Raw genomic sequence first — 21,322 nt, 5'->3', positions numbered from 1 at the left:
TCCTGTTTTGAACAAGGGTCGCCAAACAAACGCAGGCCTATTTCGCTGAAATCAGAACGTTGTAGAATTTTGGAACACTTTGTACTCGCGTAGCATGACATTTTTAAGAATCGAAAATGTCCTCTGTTGGAATAAACATGGATTTAGCAAACATATTTCGTCTGAAGCCTGTCCATGTTGTACGTCCACGAGACCAACACGGCCCCCACGTTTGGCCGTATTACTTGACTTCCAGAAGGCGCTCGGTATAGTTCCGCAATGTCGGCTTGCGAACAAAATTCGGACGTGCCAAATATCAGGCCAGCTTTTTGATTAGTTTCAAGAGATCCTAACAGAACACAATCTGTCTTTCGTAATGGAAACAAATCATGAGACGTAAAACTAACTTATGGTGTGCCCCAAGGGAATGTTAAAAAGACCATTATTTTTACAATACATATAGCATTATTTTTTTACAATACATATAAGTAACCAACGGTAACGTCGTAAGTTTCGTAAGGCTTTTCGCAGATGATGCTGTTGTATATAGAGAAGTCGCAATGCTAGAAAATTATAACGAAATGCAGGGAGACCTGCTGAGAATCGACGCTTGATACAAGGATTGGCAGTTGGCCCTCAGCATGAACAAATGTAGCATATTGCGAGTAAATAGGCAGAAAGATACATTGTTGTTTGATTTCACGATTGCAGAACAATCACTGGAAGCACAGACGACCATTAAATATCTGGGAGTATGCCTACGGACAGTTTTAAATGTGCAATGATCACATAAAACTAATTGCAGATAATAGATATATAAGAGCGGGTATCAGACTGACTCATTGGAACGATCCTCAGGAAGTGTAGTACATCCTCGAAGGAGATACGTGAATACTGCTAGTCAGACTGGGATCCGCATCAAACAGAAGTGATAGAAGGAAGAGAAAATATCCCAAGAAGAGAAGCGTTTTTCACCACAGGTTCATTTAGTAAACGCGAACATTTCACGAAGATGCTCAGCCAACTGCAGTAGCAGACGCTACAGGAGAGGCACCGTGTATAACTGTGTGGTTTACTGTTGAAATTCCCCGAGAGTATGTTCCAAGAAGAGTTACCAGTAGATTGCTTCGCCTTATGTGCATTACGTGAAAAGACCATGAAGGTAAAATTAGTGTGTTCCTGTCTCGCAGAAAAGCTTACCAACAATTGCCTTCACGAGGACAATTCGCGACCTCAGCAGACGAGGAAAGAAGTGAAACTTCCTGACAGATTAAAACTGTGTGCCGGACCGAGACTCGAGGCCTTTGCCTTTCGCGGGCAAGTGCTCTACCAACTGAGCTACCCAAGCACGACTCACGCTCCGTCCTCACAGCTTTACTTCTGCAAGTATCTCGTCTAGTATCTTCCAAACTTAACAGAAGCTCTTCTGCGAACCTTGCAGAACTAGCACTCCTGAAAGACAGGATATTGCGGAGACATGGCTTAGTCACAGCCTGGGGGATGTTTCCAGAATGAGATTTTTACTCTGCAGCGAAGTGTGCGCTGATATGAAACTTCCTGACAAAGGAGTTCGAGTCTCGGTCCGGCACACAGTTTTAATCTGTCAGGAAGTTTCATATCAGCGCACACTCCGCTGCAGAGTGAAAATCTCATTCTGGAGGAAAGAAGTGGTACACGAAGTATTCTCCACCGCATAACATAAGGTATCTCGCGGATTACAGTTCGAGGTATGTTCAACAACCATGGCCAGCACAGTAGCTCAGGGATGTTCGGACAGAGGGCTGGCCAGCCTCTGTCATTTTAGAAACTGAATGAAGCTCTTATCGATGGAATTTGATAGGTGTCAGCGGAATCCGCACAGAACCAATGACGATAAACAAAGAAAGAGATCGAAAGAAAAAGAATGGGGTTAGCATCTTTGACCAGTAATCCAAATGTCCTGGGTCCCGGATTTGAACATAGCCACTGCTTAAATTTTCAATAAAACCCATCAATAATTGAGGCCTAAGACTTCCGGCGCCAGAAGGCACCCTCGTCTTCCAACGGTCTTGTCAAAGAGGGAGGAGAAGTAGACAAAGGTTCATGCCACTCTCGCGTTCTTAGTGGGATATTGCAACTAAAATGCGGAAGAATCAGTAGTGATCTACAGCATGAGGATACAGAAGGCAATGGAATATACAGAATTAAAGACACATAATATGTGTCCATAGGACATGAAACCTGTAATTGGGAAAAATGTCATGATGATCTCTCCACTGGCAGAAGATTTCGGATTATCTCCCACTCAGATGACTGCCAAGAGGGAGTTGCCCATGAGAAGAAGATGGAATAACCAACCAAGAGATAAAATTCTACGAGTCAGGGAGTGGAAAGTCAGAAGTATGAACGAGGTAGGGAAGCTAGAAAATCTGAAAAGGAAAATGCAAAGGCTCAATCTAGATATAGGAGGGTCAGTGAATTGAAATGGAAGAAGACAAGGATTTCTGATTAGATAAATAAGGGGTACCATCAAAAGCAGCACAAAATAATATAACGGGAGTAAGATTCGTTACGGACAGGAAAACAGGGCAGAGCGTGAGTAACTGTGAACACTTCAGTCAAAGAGTTGTTCTCATCAGAATCGACAGCAAACCAACGCCGACAACAATAGTTCAGTAATGCCGACGTCGAAATTAGAAGACGATGAGGTCCAGAAAATATTTAAGGATATTGACATGCTATCTAATGATCATGTAGTATTGGAATGTGGTTGTAGGGGAAGGAGTAGAAGAAAGGATTACGGAAGATATGGGCTTGGTAGTAGGAATCAGAGAGGAGAAAGATTGAGTTCTGCAATAAATTTCAGCTAGTACTAGCGAGTACTCTATTCAAGAATCACAACACCAGGAAGGATACGTGGAAAGGGCCCGCAGACAGAGGAAGATTCCACCTGGATTACATCATGATCAGACAGAAATTCCGAAAGCAGATATTGGATTGTAGGGCGTACCTACGAGCAAATATAGACTCAGATCACAACGAGTAATGATGAAGAGTAGACTGAAGTTTAACAGAATCATTCGGAAGAATCAGTGTGGATGGATGTGGTATACTGAAGTAGTGATGACTGATGAGACGCCATTGAAGTTCTCTAAAGATGTGGATACTGCTATAAGAATAACAAAGTAGGCAGTTCAGTTGACGAGGAATGGATATCTTTAACAAGAGCAATCACAGTAGTTGGAAAGAAAGACATAGGTACAAAGAAGGTAACTCCGAAGAAACTATTGGTAACAGAAGAAATAGTTCCAGTGATCGGCGAAAGAGGGAAGTACAAAAATGTCCACGGTTCAAAAAGGGTTCAAATGGCTCTGAGCACTATGGGACTTAACATTAGAGGTAATCAGTCCCCTAGAACTTAGAACTTCTTAAACCTAACTAAGCTAAGGACATCACACACATCCATTCCCGAGGCAGGATTCGAACCTGCGACCGTAGCGGTCGCGCGATTGCAGACTGAAGCGCCTAGAACCGCTCGGCCACAACGGCCGGCAATGTTCACGGAAAGACAGGAACACAGCAATATAAATCGCTTAGGAATGAAATACATAGGATGGTAGGATATGTGTTAAGACATCATGAACTCTTAATTATATACGGTATGTCCGCAGCGCCATGGAAGCGAGATAGGTGATGATTTCCCGCCTGTGTGATTTGAGATACGAAACAAGTGGCCGATAATGTCCAACAAAACGCATTACGATCGATATTTCGTTTATTTTTCACAACATTTATCATTTCTGCGATGCTTGTTTTTACGTACTCTGCTGACATTTGTAATGTTAGTAGTGAAATTCCACATTCCTGCCTTCGCTCTGTCTTTATATGTTTACTAACATATTCCGTGGATCATTTGCACGATAAATAGTAATTACATGGAAAGTCAGTTAACGTTCACATCGCAAATTAATTGTAAATATGACTATGTGCTGAAACTTTTAAGCATTTTTTTAAAAGTACAATGATGTGAATTAGAAATTCCTACCCACCACCTTTTACACATTACAACAATAAAAATTCTACTACGAAATAGAAGGAGTAGTCAAGGAACAACTTCTTCAGTTTGTTTTCAAATTTTACTTTGCTGTCTGTCAGACGTTTTGTATCACTGAGTAAGCTATCAAAAGCTTCAGTTGCGGCATTGTGCACCCCGTTTGTACAAAGACAACCTTAATGTGGAACAATGAACGCCAATTTTCGTCATAGTGTTGTAATTATGTACATCATTGTTCCTTTCTAACTGCAGTGGATAATTTACAACAAATTTCATAAGGGAATAAATATACTGTGAAGCAGTGCTCAGAATGTAGAATTCCTTAAACAGATGACTACAAGATGATCGTGCGTGAGCGCCACAGATTATTCTAACAGCATGTTATTGAGAAATGAAGACTTTCATTCTTAATGTCGGATGTATCAGCGAGAGACGTATGTCGGGTTCCTCTTGTGAGTGTAGTTGCATTACTCTGTTTTCACGTTTTGGTGACTACATATAACAGCCTTTTTCACTGGTGTTAAAATATTTACACTGTATCCGAATATCCTAAACGGTGCATACTTTGACCGATTTTCAGATTGAAATGTGATTATTGTGATCTTTTTTTTATTATGATATTTATGGCAGTGAACATACGGGCTTATACGAAAGCATGACGTACAAATTATTACAATACATTCTATAAAACGCAGTGGAAGTTATGAAAGAATAGTGGGTCGTAAAAGTTAGCATGGATATGGGGACACGTTGACCGGCCTACACTTCCACCACAACTGCCAACTGCCATTCCGTTTGTGGTCGATATTTCAAAAACACATCAAAACTTTGACCAACCAGAAATATATACACCGATCTAAAGTTTTCTTAAGTGCTTTAATAAGCCTCGTAAAGGATACATAAATCGAATAAACGTAAATGTCGTGTAACTAGGGCCTCCCGTTGGGTAAACCGTTCGCCAGGTGCAAGTCCTTCGGTTTGACGCCACTTCGGCGACTTGCGCGTCGATAGGGATGAAATGATGACAATTAGAACAACACAACACCCAGTTCCTGAGCGGAGAAAATCTCTGACCCAGCAGGGGGTTCGAACCCGGCTAATGTTGTTGTTGTGGTCTTCAGTCCTGAGACTGGTTTGATGCAGTTCTCCATGCTACTCTATCCTGTGCTAGCTTCTTCATCTCCCAGTACCTACTGCAACCTACATCCTTCTGAATCTGCTTAGTGTACTCATCGCTTGGTCTCCCTCTGCGATTTTTACCCTCCACGCTGCCCTCCTATACTAAATTGGTGATCCCTTGATGCCTCAGAACATGTCCTACCAACCGATCCCTTCTTCTAGTCAAGTTGTGCCACAAGCTTCTCTTCTCCCCAATCCTATCCAATACTTCCTCATTAGTTATGCGATCTACCCATCTAATCTTCAACATTCTTCTGTAGCACCACATTTCGAAAGCTTCTATTCTCTTCTTGTCCAAACTATTTATCGTCCATGTTTCACTTCCATACATGGCTACACTCCATACAAATACTTCCAGAAACGACTTCCAAAAACTTAAACGTATACTCGATGTTAACAAATTTCTCTTCTTCGGAAATGCTTTCCTTGCCATTGCCAGTCTACATTTTATATCCTCTCTACTTCGACCATCACCAGTTATTTTGCTCCCCAAATAGCAAAACTCCTTTACTACTTTAAGTGTCTCATTTCCTAATCTAATTCCCTCAGCATCACCCGACTTAATTTGACTACATTCCATTATCCTTGTTTTGCTTTTGTTGATGTTCATCTTATATCCTCCTTTCAAGACACTATCCATTCCGTTCAACTGATCTTCCAAGTCCTTTGCTGTCTCTGACAGAATTACAATGTCATCGGCGAACCTCAAAGTTTTTATTTCTTCTCCATGGATTTTAATACCTACTCCGAATTTTTCTTTTGTTTCCTTCACTACTTGCTCAATATAGAGATTGAATAACATCGGGGAGAGGCTACAGCCCTGTCTCACTCCCTTCCCAACCACTGCTTCCCTTTGATGTCCCTCGACTCTTATAACTGCCATCTGGTTTCTGTACAAATTGTAAATAGCTTTTCGCTCCCTGTATTTTACCCCTGCCACCTTCAGAATTTGAATGAGAGTATTCCAGTCAACATTGTCAAAAGCTTTCTCTAAGTCTACAAAAGCTAGAAACGTAGGTTTGTCTCTCCTTAATCTAGCTTCTAAGATAAGTCGTAGCGTCAGTATTGCCTCACGTGTTCCGATATTTCTACGGAATCCAAACTGATCTTCCCCGAGGTCGGCTTCTGCTAGTTTTTCCATTCGTCTGTAAACAATTCGCGTTAGTATTTTGCAGCCGTGACATATTAAACTGATAGTTCGTTAATTTTCACATCTGTCAACACCTGCTTTCTTTGGGATTGGAATTATTATATTCTTCTTGAAGTCTGAGGGTATTTCGCCTGTCTCATACATCTTGCTCAGCAGATGGTAGAGTTTTGTCAGGACTGGCTCTCCCAAGGCTGTCAGTAGTTCTAATGGAATGTTGTCTACTCCCGGAGCTTTGTTTCGACTCAGGTCTTTCAGTGCTCTGTCAAACTCTTCACGCAGTATCATATCTCCCATTTCATCTTCATCTACATCCTCTTCCATTTCCATAATATTGTCCTCAAATACATCGCCCTTGTATAGACCCTCTATATACTCCTTCCACCTTTCTGCTTTCCCTTCTTTGCTTAGAACTGGGTTCCATCTGATATTCATACAAGTGGTTCTCTTTTCTCCAAAGGTCTCTTTAATTTTCCTGTAGGCTGTATCTATCTTACCCCTAGTGAGATAAGCCTCTACATCCTCACAATTGTCCTCTAGCCATCCCTGCTTAGACAATTTGCACTTCCTGTCGATCTAATTTTTGAGACGTTTGTATTCCTTTTTGCCTGCTTGATTTACTGCATTTTTATATTTTCTCCTTTCATCAATTAAATTCAATATTTCTTCTGTTACCCAAGGATTTCTACTAGCCCTCGTCTTTTTACCTACTTGATCCTCTGCTGCCTTCACTACTTCATCCCTCAAAGCTACCCATTCTACTTCTACTGTATTTCTTTCCCCCCTCCTTGTCAATTGTTCCCTTATGCTCTCCCTGAAACTCTGTACAACCTCTGGGTCAGTCAGTTTATCCAGGTCCCATCTCCTTAAATTCCCACCTTTTTGCAGTTTCTTCAGTTTTAATCTACAGCTCATAACCAATAGATTGTGGTCAGCGTCCACATCTGCCCCTGGAAATGTCTTACAATTTGAAACCTGTTTCCTGATTAAGTTGTGCTCTGTGCAAAATTCTACCAGGCGGCTTCCTCTTTCGTTTCTTACCCGCAATCCATATTCACTTACTACGTTTCCTTCTCTCCCTTTTCGTACTGACGAATTCCAGTCACCCATGACTATTAAATTTTCATCTCCCTTCACTATCTGAATAATTTCTTTTATTTCTTCACACATTTCTTCAATTTCTTCGTCATCTACAGAGCTAGTAGGCATATAAACTTGTACTACTGTGGTAGGCGAGGGCTTCGTATCTATCTTGTCCACAATAATGCGTTCACTATGCTGTTTGTAGTAGCTTACCCGCATTCCTATTTTCCTATTCATTATTAAACCTACTCCTGCATTACCCCTATTTGATTTTGCATTTATAACCCTGTAGTCACCTGACCAGAAGTGTTGTTCCTCCTGCCACCGAACTTCACTAATTCCCACTATAACTAACTTTAACCTATCCATTTCCCTTTTTAAATTTGCTAACCTACCTGCCCGATTAAGGGATCTGACATTCCACGCTCCGATCCGTAGAGCGCCAGTTTTCTTTCTCCTGATAACGACATCCTCTTGAGTAGTCCCCGCCAGGAGATCCGAATGGGGGACTATTTTACCTCCGGAATGTTTTACCCAAGAGGATGCCATCGTCATTTAACCATACAGGAAAGCTGCATGCCCTCGGGAAAAATTACGGCCGTAGTTTCCCCTTGCTTTCAGCCGTTCGCAGTACCAGCACAGCAAGGCTGTTTTGGTTAGTGTCACAAGACCAGATCAGTCAGTCATCCAGACTGTTGCCCCTGCAACTACTGAAAAGGCTGCTGCCCCTCTTCAGGAACCACACATTTGTCTGGCCTCTAAATAGATACCCCTCCGTTGTGGTTGCACCTACGGTACGGCTATCTGTATCGCTGAGGCACGCAAGCCTCCCCACCAACGGCAAGGTCCATGGTTCATGGGATTGGCATAGGATTGGTATTCTGTCGCGTTGACCATTTTTTTTAAATCTAATATTTAGTTCGCTTTTGTTCGTTGCATCTGCTCGGGGCGGACGTTGTAAGACATCCGTTTAAGTTCGTTGTTGATCGATTAGCTCAGTTTTCTTTTTATTACAGAGGGCTGCTAACCCTCTGACCGAACACGCTGAGCTACCGTGCCAGCTGGACCACTCAGCTACCGGGGGCGAACATGAATCGAATAAAGTGATCCGTAACGAGTTTGTTTGCGTGGTCATCGTTCGCAGCAAGTACAGAAATATTTCTTTTGTGAATAAAAACCACCTTTTCATGTGCATAGGATTTTATTTCTCCCAGACGCGTTTCACCTTTTTAACTTTCCCAAGGCACCATTAGTGGGATCTAGAATGATACAGTTTTGTTTTGATATGTATCAGTTATAGATTATAAATAAGTAATTATTTACTTACATAAAAGGCGGGACGTGAACTGTATCATTCTAGATCCCACTGATGATGCCTTAAAATGAAAAGTCGAAACGCGTCTGGGACAAATCAAATACAGTGCAGCAAGAAAAGGCGGTTTCTATTAACAAAACAAATATTATTGTAATCCATCATCAGAATTATAAGTGTAATGAACGGTTTTAAGGTGGAGTTCCACACACATAGCTCCAAATCAGGTTGAGGATAATTCCTTCAGTTTCATGTATTTTAAACCTAAATCTTTGTTTCAAAACATCCAGTGCAGTTAGAAGTAAGGTTATCTGTTCTTCATTTATCGAATCAATATCTGACACTTGTGGCCAAACAATGTTCATTCGCTATTTACGGATATATCTGACATATATTATACCTAAATCACTGCCTGAAATAGAGCAGCTCGCAATTTGAGCGATATATGAATGCCATTTGTTTTTCCTAGTTGTATGCGCATTAACAATTACAAATGGGCACTTGTCTATCTATGGATTCTTAATGTTTGTATTCTTTAGTTCCACACTGTCATTGGCTGTTTAATAAAATGAGTATCAGTAATCCTGGGGTTACAATGACAAGTGGTCAATGTAACCCCGAAACTGTGGAATCATGCACATGACCTCAGAAATCTTAATATACTGGTACATACATACATGTGAACAAAAAACTCAATGATCTGTTTTGATAATTAATCGAGTAACATACAAGATATGGTTGATTTTCAGGTGAAAGATGGCGATGGTTTTTGCACAACCAGATTTTAACTCATTTTTTTCGTATACAACTGTAAGTGCAACGGGTTCGCCAACTGTTGTGCAAGAAAATCGGCACTACGTGGCGCCATCTCGTATGTATTGATCTAACTTTGCTACCAAACAGTATATTCTAAACATATAGGTAAGAGCCAGCACAAAGCGTAAACCTTTTGATGTGGGAGTGGTCAATGTAACCACGATGGTCAAAGTTACGGTTTACGGTGCTGTGAGTCACATGTACCAAAATACTCATAAAATAACTCTAAAAATTTTTTTGGCGGTGGACTCTGGGCTCATCCTGTAGAATCACTTGCTGAAAATGGTGATACTGCATTGGTCTATCAGTTTCCGCTCTGGGCAGCGTGTTTCGGAAGCAACAGACACTGGGGCTGCAAGGTCGCTTAGACAGTGAGCAAGTTATTGTTGTTTTTTATTTTTTATTTTTTTAGGCATCTTACATTATGCTTTTGGTATTCATGAGATATGGGTGGGCGGTTGTACAACTTTGTATTTTTTTTTTTTTTCAGCTAAATATCCCCGTTGGCTGTGTGTGGGACCGAGTAGTTGACAGTTGGGAATATTTTGGAGAGGATTTCCAGTTTTTACGTTCGCCTGACAATCAAAGGAAATCTTGGTCGGAGGCGGTAGGAGGCTGGCCTGATAGCTGAATCTCGTCTTTCGGCAGGTGGCGGCGGCACGAGTTCACAATTGGACGCGTCAGCGAAGACTTCCAGCTGGCGCTGGAGGCCGTCACGGCCAATGGGATGCCCTCGCACCTCGCCATCGACAACATCACTGTCATCGACTGCTTCCCAGGTAATCACCGAACACCTACTCGTCTAACAATTTGCCGAGCGTTGCAAAAATTAAAATATGGCACTTCAGTTGTTCTTGCAAGTTAACGAAATTTTCGGTGAACAGTACTGTCACAGTCTAACACATAAATCTGCGACATTCTCTGGTGTGAAAGTTGTTACCATTTGAAAGCTGGAGCGATATTAGCACTCCAAGCGGTGAGAAAGCAGATAGTGACATGTGTCGTAAGATAATGATAGTTGAACCTAGTTTTCTACTTAATTAACTAGATAATTGTTAGGTATATTTTTGCGTTCTATGCATTAGTAAATTGTCAAGGACATGGATTATCGTTAAATAATTTATAAACATCCCAATTTCACACCACCAGCAGTCGACCAGAAGGCGACACCTACGTCGGGTTGAAACCGGTTGGCGGTATAATAATAATAATAAATGCGATTAAGACTGTTTTTGAATCATTGACAAAAGCGTATATGTTGAAGATTCTTGTCGTTTGTGGCTCAGATGAAACAACAATCGTGGAATTGGTTTCTTCCTTTTGCGTAACAGCTTTATTGCTTTTTGACGTTTTATTATGACATCTGTGCGGTTTTCCCTCAGCTACAGGTGTGGTGATTTATGTGATACATTAAATAATATAGGCATTACATTCCATAGAGGTTTCATACGTTCCACATTCAGTGAATTGCACCAGATGTGTAGCAAACAGAACTTCGCGTTGTTGCGTAGATATATGACTTCGTTCTGCGAAAGCTCAGGTCTTCTAGCGTTTAATGGCAATTTCTCGCTGTTAAAGGAAAATGACATTCTTCAGTAAGTATCTGTATATTACAAATGAATCGCAAATAAACTGTCTGTGATCTAGTTTCATACCTCCCAGAGCCCTTGGGAAACTAAAGAATTACAAATGCAGTGTCATTTTTTAGTTATTGTCGATTTTACGGTAATAAACATGCTCTCTATTGTAAAAACTACTTTAGCGATAAATATAAACAATAGTAATCGCACTCGTCCCGTATAGTACTCAGAAGTGTCACTTGCTGGCTTCTTGGAGCGCTGCTATTGCTGTGGGTAACAAAAACCCGACGGAATGTCGCGACTGTTATGTTAGACTGTGTTGTTAATATTGTGAGACCTGTGTTTCTCCCAGCGTATACAATGTTCAAATAACTTACGGGGATGGGATAGGGTCGACAACACCCGACATTTCGATAGGAGCACACACTGTCATTTTCATGGCAAAACTGCACACTATAAACACTAGAGCCATCACACAACCGAAGTTGACTGACGTCAGAAGTTATCGAAAGCGAAAATTAATAACCAACGGGTGAGGTAGCATTAACTCTGTCCCTTTCTTGACAAGGGAGAGAGCGGGATTACACGCACAATTTAAACAAAATCTTTATCTCATACTTCAGGAATTGCTTGACAAACCGAGGTTTTAAATTCCTTGCACAGTGCTTACTTTTTTAAAATGAGCGGACGTGCTACAGTCCAAACATCGGTTTGTCGGCGATGTCACCCGGCTGCATTCCCGCAAGTTTTCTAAACAGTATAATTATTATTGTTACTATTATTATCATTATCGTTATTATTACTAATTTATTGGCTCGCTCCTTTTACAACGGTACTGATACGATGATACGGATTTAAACAACAAAATATCGCTAAGTTAACTATGTCCCACCAGAACCTGCCAAGCGGGTTACGGTTTTCGATCAATCACAACAAAGGACATATACGATAGGTTCGCATGCCGTATAATGGTGGTTTCCAATTTTGCTAGCTATAGGAAGTTGTTAGTTTATTACGTGAAATACCTGATCAGCGGATATTGGGAAATTAATGGAAATAAGTCTGAGTGCTGCTTTACAAAGTAACTGAAAAATTGTACTGAGAGATGTGGAGCGAACACTCAGAGCTGGTTTAAGGCCCAAGCAACAGAAGCTACCGCCTGAGGCGCCAAGCTGTGAGGGGCACTAGCGGTGCCACAAGTGTAAGATTTCTATACAGAACGTATTACAATATTACTAGCAGCCGATACGGCCACCAAGTTGAGAAGCCAGAAGTGTAAGATTTCTATACAGGGCGTATCACTATACTAGTAACAGCTGCTTGGGGCACCAACAAGCTGAGAGGGCTGACAGAGACGCCACAAGAGTAAGATCTCTATGCAGGGTGTATCACATTATTAGTACCACTCCTTGGGGCACCAAGCTGAGACGGGTGCCAGAGACGCCACAAGTGAAAGATTTGTATACAGGATGTATCATAATATTAGTGACGGCCGCTTGAAGCACTAAGTTGAGAGGGAAGCCAGAGAGGCAGCAAGTGTAACATTTCTATACAGAATGTGTCACAATATTCGTAGCATCTGCTTGGAGCGCCAAGTTGAGAGGGGTGCCAAAGATGCCACAAGTGTAAGGTTTCTACATAGGACGTTTCACAATACTGGTAGCAGCTGCTTGGGGTGCCAAGGTGAGAAGGGCACCAGAAACACCACAAGTGTAAGAGTCCTATACAGGATGTATCACGGTATTAGAAGTGGGGACTTGTGGCGTCAAGCTGAGGGGGCCAGATACGTCGCAAGTGGAAAACTTCTATACAAGATGCACCACAGTATTAGTAGTGGCCGCTTGAGACGCCAAGCTGGGAGGGCCGCCAGAGATGCTGCAACTGTAAGATTCATAAACAGGGTGTATCACATTACTAGCAGCGAATGCTTGGGGCACCAAGCTGAGAGAGGCACCAGAGAAGCCACAAGTGTAAGATTTCTATTCAGGACATATCACAATATTAGTAGCAGCCGTTTGGGGCCCCAAGCTGAGAGGAGCGCCAGAGTCGCCACTAATGTAAGATTTCCATACAAGGTTTATCACAATATTAGTAGCGGCTGCTTGGGGTACAAACTGAGCAGGGCGCCAGGGCCGTCCAAGTGCAGGTTTGCACACAGTGCTTGTTACGATTGATAGGGAAAACTGATGTGGCAGAAAGATGGAAAGGGTGCTAAATGATAAGTCTCGTTTGTGTGAAAAATGCTCTCGATCTGGTCCTGCAAAACCTACATTAATATGTTAGTACTATTGCAGTGACAAAATTACAAGTGCATCACATTTTTTTTTTTAAAGAGAAAACTCATAATACGTGAAGACACAAAGGAATTAATGACATTAGCTGCTAGTGGGGATTGATTTAAATGAATGGGGAAAATTGCAAATCTGTGTCAGGCCGGGACTCGAACCGGGGTCTCTTGCCGACTGCTGCATCATCTGGACACAGTGGTCATCGCAACTGCACGGACTAACCTAGCACGCCTCCCATCAGACCCAAATTCTACACTTACCCGCATACTACTAATGTAGTATCCTCATTACTTGCGGTGTTTCGCCGATTCCCGTAAGAGTTTGATCATGTTGTGCAGTGGCCAATTGGTCGTCCTTACCTTAATTGTACAGTATACTGGTATATCATTATAAATGACCTTTGCAATTGAGAGCCTGATCTTGTTTAGCAGTTTGTTTTCTAACAGTCACTGCCATGGCTGCACCTCACGTCACTGCAGGATTCCGAGATAATGTGACGACGATGACGTGCAATGATGGTAGTACCGGACCATGGTTGGTTCAAATGGCTTTGAGCACTATGGGACTTAACATCTAAGGTCATCAGTCACGTAGAACTTAGAACTACTTAAACCTAACTAACCTAACGACAGCACACAACACCCAGTCATCACGAGGCAGAGAAAATCCCTGACCCCGCCGGGAATCGAACCCGGGAACCCGGGCGCGGGAAGCGAGAACGCTACCGCACGACCACGAGTTGTGGACGTACCGGACCATTATATTATAGCCCTTGGCCTTCTTTAGGCGTCACCAGGAACAAGTACAGAGGTGTCTATGGAAAACGCAGCGCACTGTGAATGCTGTCAGGTCGGTTTTCCATATATTATAAAGTGGTCCACTGTGCCCTTGTCAAATGTCACAATAAAATCTCACGATACCCAGACCGTAATGTCCTCACTCCCAGGTGCAACAATATTGTGGTCGACTAATATTTACCGATTCTGTGTTCAAAATAATGCCTCCAGATCCGTTGTAACTACTGTGGCAAGTAATGAGAAGAGTCCTGTGCTGTTACACCTGTTGTCGCGAGCTTGCTGTCGTGGGCTTGCAGTTCCAGGGCGTACACAATTGGTCACTTAATTGTAGAAAGGTGCAAAGTGATAGACTCATGAACTGAAGTTATTACAAACAAACTGTCTGTAGTGCAGTGTTTTAATTATTTACTCCTCAAACTTTTCCATGTTACAAATGGGAGTATCTTATCATATATTAGATCCACCACTAATATGACACAATAACACAGTTGGAATTGTTTGATGCTGAAGGCAATTCAAACAGAAACATTTATGAAAGGTGCTAAGTACCATCAAATTATTCTAGGTGCTACGTTCTTAGTCACACTCCACAGATCTGCATGTAATATTCATTGTGGTCATTCTTTTCCAGGTAAGGTATCATTGACTTTAAGGCTTTCTTCTTTTCATCTGTAATTGAATGGGTTGAGGAAATAGATTCAAAGTTAGCACATTGAATGTTTCTTGCATGTTTCACTTTTTTGAGCACATTCACCTTACGGATCCTTTCCATGTCAATGTAACATTCTCTTATTGCTACATGTGTTACATCTGTTGAATCATATGTGAAGCTGACATCTTTTGAAATGTTCAGCTTCTTTGTAGAGAGTACCTCGTCTAACAACCTTTGCTCCTTCGACCATTTTGCTTAGGTCGCTGGGTACAAATGCCTTCGTCACCGACTTCCTTTTCTCTATCAAGGCAAACTCAAGAGTCACAGGGGAAGAAGCTCTGCCACTAACAAGAAACTGTTTTTCTATTCACGTGAACAACCCATTTGCCACCAGGAAAAGAAACAGAAATACCACCTTTCAATTCTTGTTTTGTGCAGCACAGTTGTCACTCCAAACAATAAGGTTTTTCTTCGTTATTGCCGGCCGCTGTGGACATGCGGTTCTAGGCGCTTCAGTCCGGAACCGCGCTGCTGCTACGGTCGCAGGTTCGAAACCTGCCTCCGGCATGGATGTGTGTGATGTCCTTAGGTTCGAAAAGGTTTATATAGTTCTAAGTTCTAGGGGACTGATGACCTCAGATGTTAAGTCCCATCGTGCTCAGAGCCATTTGAACCATCTTCATTGTTATCCCAGTAGTTAACACTTTCAGAATGCATGACGCGATTTCACTTCCGCCCCTACCAGCGATACTCTCATCTCACATGCACATGTGAGACTGAAGCATATCAATCGATATGCAACAAAATGAAACAAACACAACTGAATACCACATGAAATCTTATGAAATCAGCAGGCAACTTAGCACAATTGCCATCTTGTGGTGGAAAATGTAACCACTTGGAACTCTCGGTGGACATAGCACTTTTCACATGTAATCGTCCGGTCCGGTATCCTGCATCTTTCAAACCTCTTATCACATTTTTTATGAATTCGGGATTTAGCACCTTTCTACAGTTAAGTATCCAATTATAAATACGCAGTACTGACGTACTTACAGAGTAAGCCTATATTTCTCTACACAGTAGACTTGGCCACTGTTTCTATGTTTCGATACAGTGTATCGATACGTGGAACTGTTTCAGTGTTTCGGAACGGCTGTGGTTCACTGTTTCGAAACAGTGGTGTTTCATTCCGCCCCTGTCTCGGATATCCGGACCAGATTCGATCTCGAGCCAGACACAGAAACTGTATCGTTGTTTCAAAATAAGGCTGTTTCAGTACACCTGTGCTTGGAACGGACTGATTGTATCGAAACAGTGATGTTTCATTCCGCTCTGTGTCGGACGAGATTCGGGTTCGGCACAGGTACTGAAACACAACATACCACTTCGTGAAACACTTTCGAGAGTGCCGAAATCGTTTTGACAAGCAGTAGCATGAAGCTTAAGATATCCGAAAATAAAGATTCGTTTCTAGATGACTGTCCTATTCCGAAATGGCGTAACATTTGCTTTATAAACATTAACCAAACAGTAAAACAACGCATACTATTCACATTCAAAATAATAAATATGTGAAAATCATTCAGTTAAATTACACTTTTTTTTATAACATACGTTTCTCTATTCAAGTACAGTAATCATATTAAGAAACGCAAGTAAGCCTAGAACATTTTGAATAAAAAAAAGGCGTAGAGTGACAGTTATTATACATATACATAAATTTAATGTAGGTATAATTGCAAGCAATCTGTTTGACATATCACTGATAGTGTAATGGTGAACGGGAAGGGCTGGGAAGCATGGTGAATTTATAGTAACAGTTCGAAACACCTTGAAAGACAAAACTTTTTATGTTATATTTTGTTATTTATTCGAATTATTTGGCATTATTTGTGAGTCTATAGTCACTGTGCCTATTATCCACAATGATTCCCTTTGTGTGCATGGGATTTAGCAGGATGGGTATATTCCCATACTAGCGGAATGTGGGAATCCCAGTACCATATCCGTTGTTTCTGCAGTTCGCTCCCACCTCCAGTTCCGTTCGTGGTGGTTCTTCTGTCTTCAGCTATGGCTGTCCTCAGCCAATTGAAAAGTATGAAAGTCACACGACACGAAAGCAGCGCATTTGCTGCATGAAATACGAAACTGCCAAGACGCCTAAGTGATAGTTTCATACTTCCTGCGATATGATTAGCGCTCTCGCACCTCATTTGTGTTTATATGGACATACCTATACTGTAGACATTCAAGATGATAAAATGTCTAGGTTTATTAGATTACAAAACACAAACTGTTTCACTGTTTCGAAACAGCATATCGCACTATTACATTGTACTGTTTCATTTGTTTCGAAACAGTTACGTGTTTCAGTTTGCCCATCTCTACTACACAGTGTATCACTCTGTGGCACCGCGAAGCAATTTCAGTTCAGTAAGAGATACGATACAGTTCAAGGCTAATTCACATCAAGGCTCGATCCTCTAAATGTTCAGATCTGATACCGTGCACACGCATTGTTCATTCACTGATTTGCGTCCATTGCATACGCGGAAACTATCTTCGTACATCGTTGAATGTAAGAGCAGCATCAGTTCACAGTTCACGCTATATTAATCACTGTCTTTCTGTAGTTCGCACTGATAAGATGCACATATTAATTAAAACATTTGATCCGTATCTTTATGGATCAATTCAACAATTAGCATCTCATCATGACTGATAGTATCGCTCGATTGTTCAGTTTCGATGGTCGACAACAGGCTCCCTTATAGTAAATATGCTTACAGATACATTAAAATGCGTTATGTTCAGATCCTTGGTTCAGACAGATATACAATTTAAACTGATCGACAATTGCTGATAGATATGTAGAGATACCTATGCGGGAGGCCTGCGGAATGAAGCTGAATCCTAGGGAGTAAGATTAACACGTATTTATTACTAACAACGGAACGCACAGAAAGCTGGCTTGCATACAATACTATCGTTCACAGCCTAACCTCCTTGTTCACAGCGAACTGAGGACGGCTCGAGTCACAAAGATATTCCTCCATGCGGAGGGAGGGTGAACTAATAACGCTGCCAGAAAGTTTTATTTATTAATACACTACTGGCCATTAAAATTGCTACATCACGAAGATGACGTGCTACGGACGCGAAATTTAACCGACAAGAAGAAGATGCTGTGATATGCAAATGACTACCTTTTCAGAGCATTCACACTCGGTTGGCGCCTGTGGCGACACCTACAACGTGCTGACACGAGGAAAGTTTCCAATCGATTTCCCATACGCAAACAGCAGTTGACCGGCGTTGACTGATGAAACGTTGTTGTGATGCCTCGTGTAAGGAGGAGAAATGTGTACCATCACGTTTCCGACTTTGATAAAGGTCAGATTGTAGCCTATAGCGATTGCAGTTTATCGTATCACGACATTGCTGCTCGCGTTGGTCGAGACCCAATGACTGTTACCAGAATATGGAATCGGTGGATCCCAACGGCCTCGTATCACTAGTAGTCAATATGACAGGCATCTTATCTGCATGGCTGTAAGGGATCGTGCAGCCACGTCTCAATCCCTGAGTCAACAGATGGGGACGTTTGCATGACAACAAACATCTGCACGAACAGTTCGACGACGTTTGCAGCAGCATGGACTATCAGCTCGGAGACCATGGCTGCGGTCATCTTTGACGCTGCATCACAGACAGGAGCGCCTGCTATGGTGTACTCAACGACGAACCTGGGTGCACGAATGTCAAAACGTCATTTTTTCGGATGAATCCAGGTTCTGTTTACAGCATCATGATGTCGCATCCGTGTTTGGTGACATCGCGGTGAACGCACATCGGAAGCGTGTATTCGTCATCACAATACTGGCGTATCACCCGGCGTGATGGTATGGGGTGCCATTGGTTACACATCTCGGTTACCTCTTGTTCGCATTGATGGCACTTTGAACAGTGGACGTTACATTTCAGATGTGTTACGACCCTTGGCTCTGCCCTTCATTCGATCCCTGCGAAACCCTACATTTCAGAAGGATAATGCCCGACCGCATGTTGTAGGTCCTGTACGGACCTTTTTTTCGATACAGAAAAACTTTGGACTGCTGCCATGGCCAGCACATTCTCCAGATTTCTCACCAATTGAAAACGTCTGGCCAATGGTGACCGAGAAACTGGCTCGTCACAATACGCCAGTCATTACTCTTGATGAACTGTGTTATCGTGTTGAAGCTGCATGGGCAGTTGTACCTGTACACGCCATCCAAGCTCTGTTTGACTCAATGCCCAGGCGTATCAAGGCCGTTATTACGGCCAAAGGTGGTTGTTCTGGGTACTGATTTCTCAGGATCTATGCACCCAAATATGGTGAGAATGTAATCACATGTCAGTTCTAGTATAATATATTTGTCCAACTAATACCCGTTTATCATCCGCATTTCTTCTTGGTGTAGCAATTTTAATGGCCAGTAGTGTATTATGCTTCATTGATGGTGAGCTCCACACAAATATAATGAATAAAACAAAATAATAAAAGAAAATATGGATATATAGGCTCCCTAGAGAGTGTTGTCATTTTTATTGATCACTTACATCAGGTTTGTTATAATGGATTATTTTATCGGTTGTTATCTTTTGATTCCAATAAATTGTGTCTTTCCTTAATTGATACTGCAGTTCCAGCTTAAGATGGATTATTGTGACAACCTCAACATGGCTTTCCAAGTATCCCTTGGGTGATAGGTTTTTACATCCGAATATAACGTGTGGTACAGTCTCCTTTCGACCATCACACTTCCTGTAGCTATCACCTATTCCTCACTCTGTCAAGCTATACTTCCGGTAGATCCTCGATCGCTATCAGAAATTCTTCAGTTTGTGCCTGTAAACTTGCGCATGTTAACCACTTGTTCGATATTTTTAAATCAACGTTATCCTACCTGAGGTCATTCGGATGTTTCTCGTGGAGTTTTTAAAACATCCATTATTATCTCTTATTATTATTTGTGTCTTTGTCCTTGGGACTGTACTGGATGTTTCTACCAGATTGAGTGTTGTGTAATTAATATTTGCGTCTACTGTTGCTTTATGGATTGATGAGTAGTTGTTGTCAAAATACTGCTTCAGATTCCTAAATTGCTCTTCGTACAGCTGCTCAATACCAGTTAGCCTCCTACCTCTTTCCTCATGTGAGATAGGCAGCATTTCTACAGCTTTTTTAGAATTATGGATGCCATACTTCGCAATAATTGCCTATGTTTTCCTCCGTATTACTTCCAGGTCTGTTTTCGTTAAGTTATTGATGCCAAAAGCGTAAGTTAGCACTGAAACTCTATACATGTTAATGACTTGAAGGTTTTTTTTCCATTTAGTTTAGATTTCAGACTTGAGGGAACTCTGCTGATGTATGTAGTAGTGATGCTTTGTTTTATGGTTTCATGCAACAGACGTCTTTCTTGATGGAGACCCAAATACTTACAGATGTCGCATTCTTTCATAGGTGCGATTATGCTGCAATTGTCCATATCAAATACGGTGGTCTTATATTATTATTATTATTATTATTATTATTATTATTATTATTATTATTATTATTACTAGCTACACTAGGTCTTCATTTTCGTTTATTGTCTGAGAACACCCCAGATCGCTCGAGAACATTCAAGATCTTCGTAAAAAGGGTCATTCAAAAAATCATAAGAAATATTTGTATTTCACGCTCAAAAATATTCACGAATGCTAAAAAATTCTCTGAACTACTTTTATATCCAGTTAAATATTCGCAATGCCTTGAAATCAAGTGCTCTACAATCACTTATTCAGGCTTTTATAGAACACCGAGAACTTTCCATAGTATTCGAGAACATTCCTAATATTTGATAAGTAATCATGGAGTTGTAATCGCTGTCATTCACTCATTGTAACTCTACCTAGTTTACTTCGCCGTTTTGTTTTTTCAGTAATTTCTCTATGTATGCTGGCTGAGGTCAGACTCGATCCTCTTCTCTAATTACTTCTCGTTGCACATCTTCAACTTTTCTTTCAATCTGTTTATTCTCTTTCGGTGAGAAGCTGAACGTGTTTCTCGCTCCTCATCTATTTCATTCTTCGGCCTGGAATCTTACTGACTGGAGTAGAATTGCTTAAATGATGAGTTCCACTTCGAACTGAGCTCGATAACCAGCGAACACGTGTCTGAAGAGTCCCCTGACGACGGTGGACTACTAACCTGAGTGTCACCGTCATACGGCCCGACAACCAGGAATGATGGTCTGGGTGCCATTTCTTTTCATAGCAGGACCCCATTTGTTGTTATCTGCGGCACCCTTACAGCAGAGCGGTACGCTCATTTTACGCTCCGTTTCGTTGCCCCTTCGTGGGAAAACCTTTTGGGCTTATTTTTCAGAGATGTCCCCCCCCCCCCCCCCCACCTCCCCGCACACT

General features: G+C 41.6%; 1 protein-coding gene across 4 annotated transcripts in view; it reads left to right on the top strand.

Moving 5' to 3' along the window:
* LOC124804395 (leukocyte tyrosine kinase receptor) overlaps positions 1-21,322 on the top strand; it is an 874,407-nt gene that overhangs the window by 342,415 nt on the left and 510,670 nt on the right. For all 4 annotated transcript variants that reach the window (XM_047264751.1, XM_047264750.1, XM_047264749.1 and 1 more), the window contains exon 3: positions 10,198-10,328. In XM_047264751.1, the coding sequence (XP_047120707.1) occupies positions 10,198-10,328 (131 nt within the window). The remainder of the gene's footprint in view (positions 1-10,197; positions 10,329-21,322) is intronic.

Source organism: Schistocerca piceifrons, chromosome 1, assembly GCF_021461385.2.
Source record: "Schistocerca piceifrons isolate TAMUIC-IGC-003096 chromosome 1, iqSchPice1.1, whole genome shotgun sequence".
Lineage (NCBI taxonomy): Eukaryota > Metazoa > Arthropoda > Insecta > Orthoptera > Acrididae > Schistocerca > Schistocerca piceifrons.
Note: the sequence above shows the minus strand (reverse complement) of the source record. Positions and strands in the feature narration are given on the sequence as shown.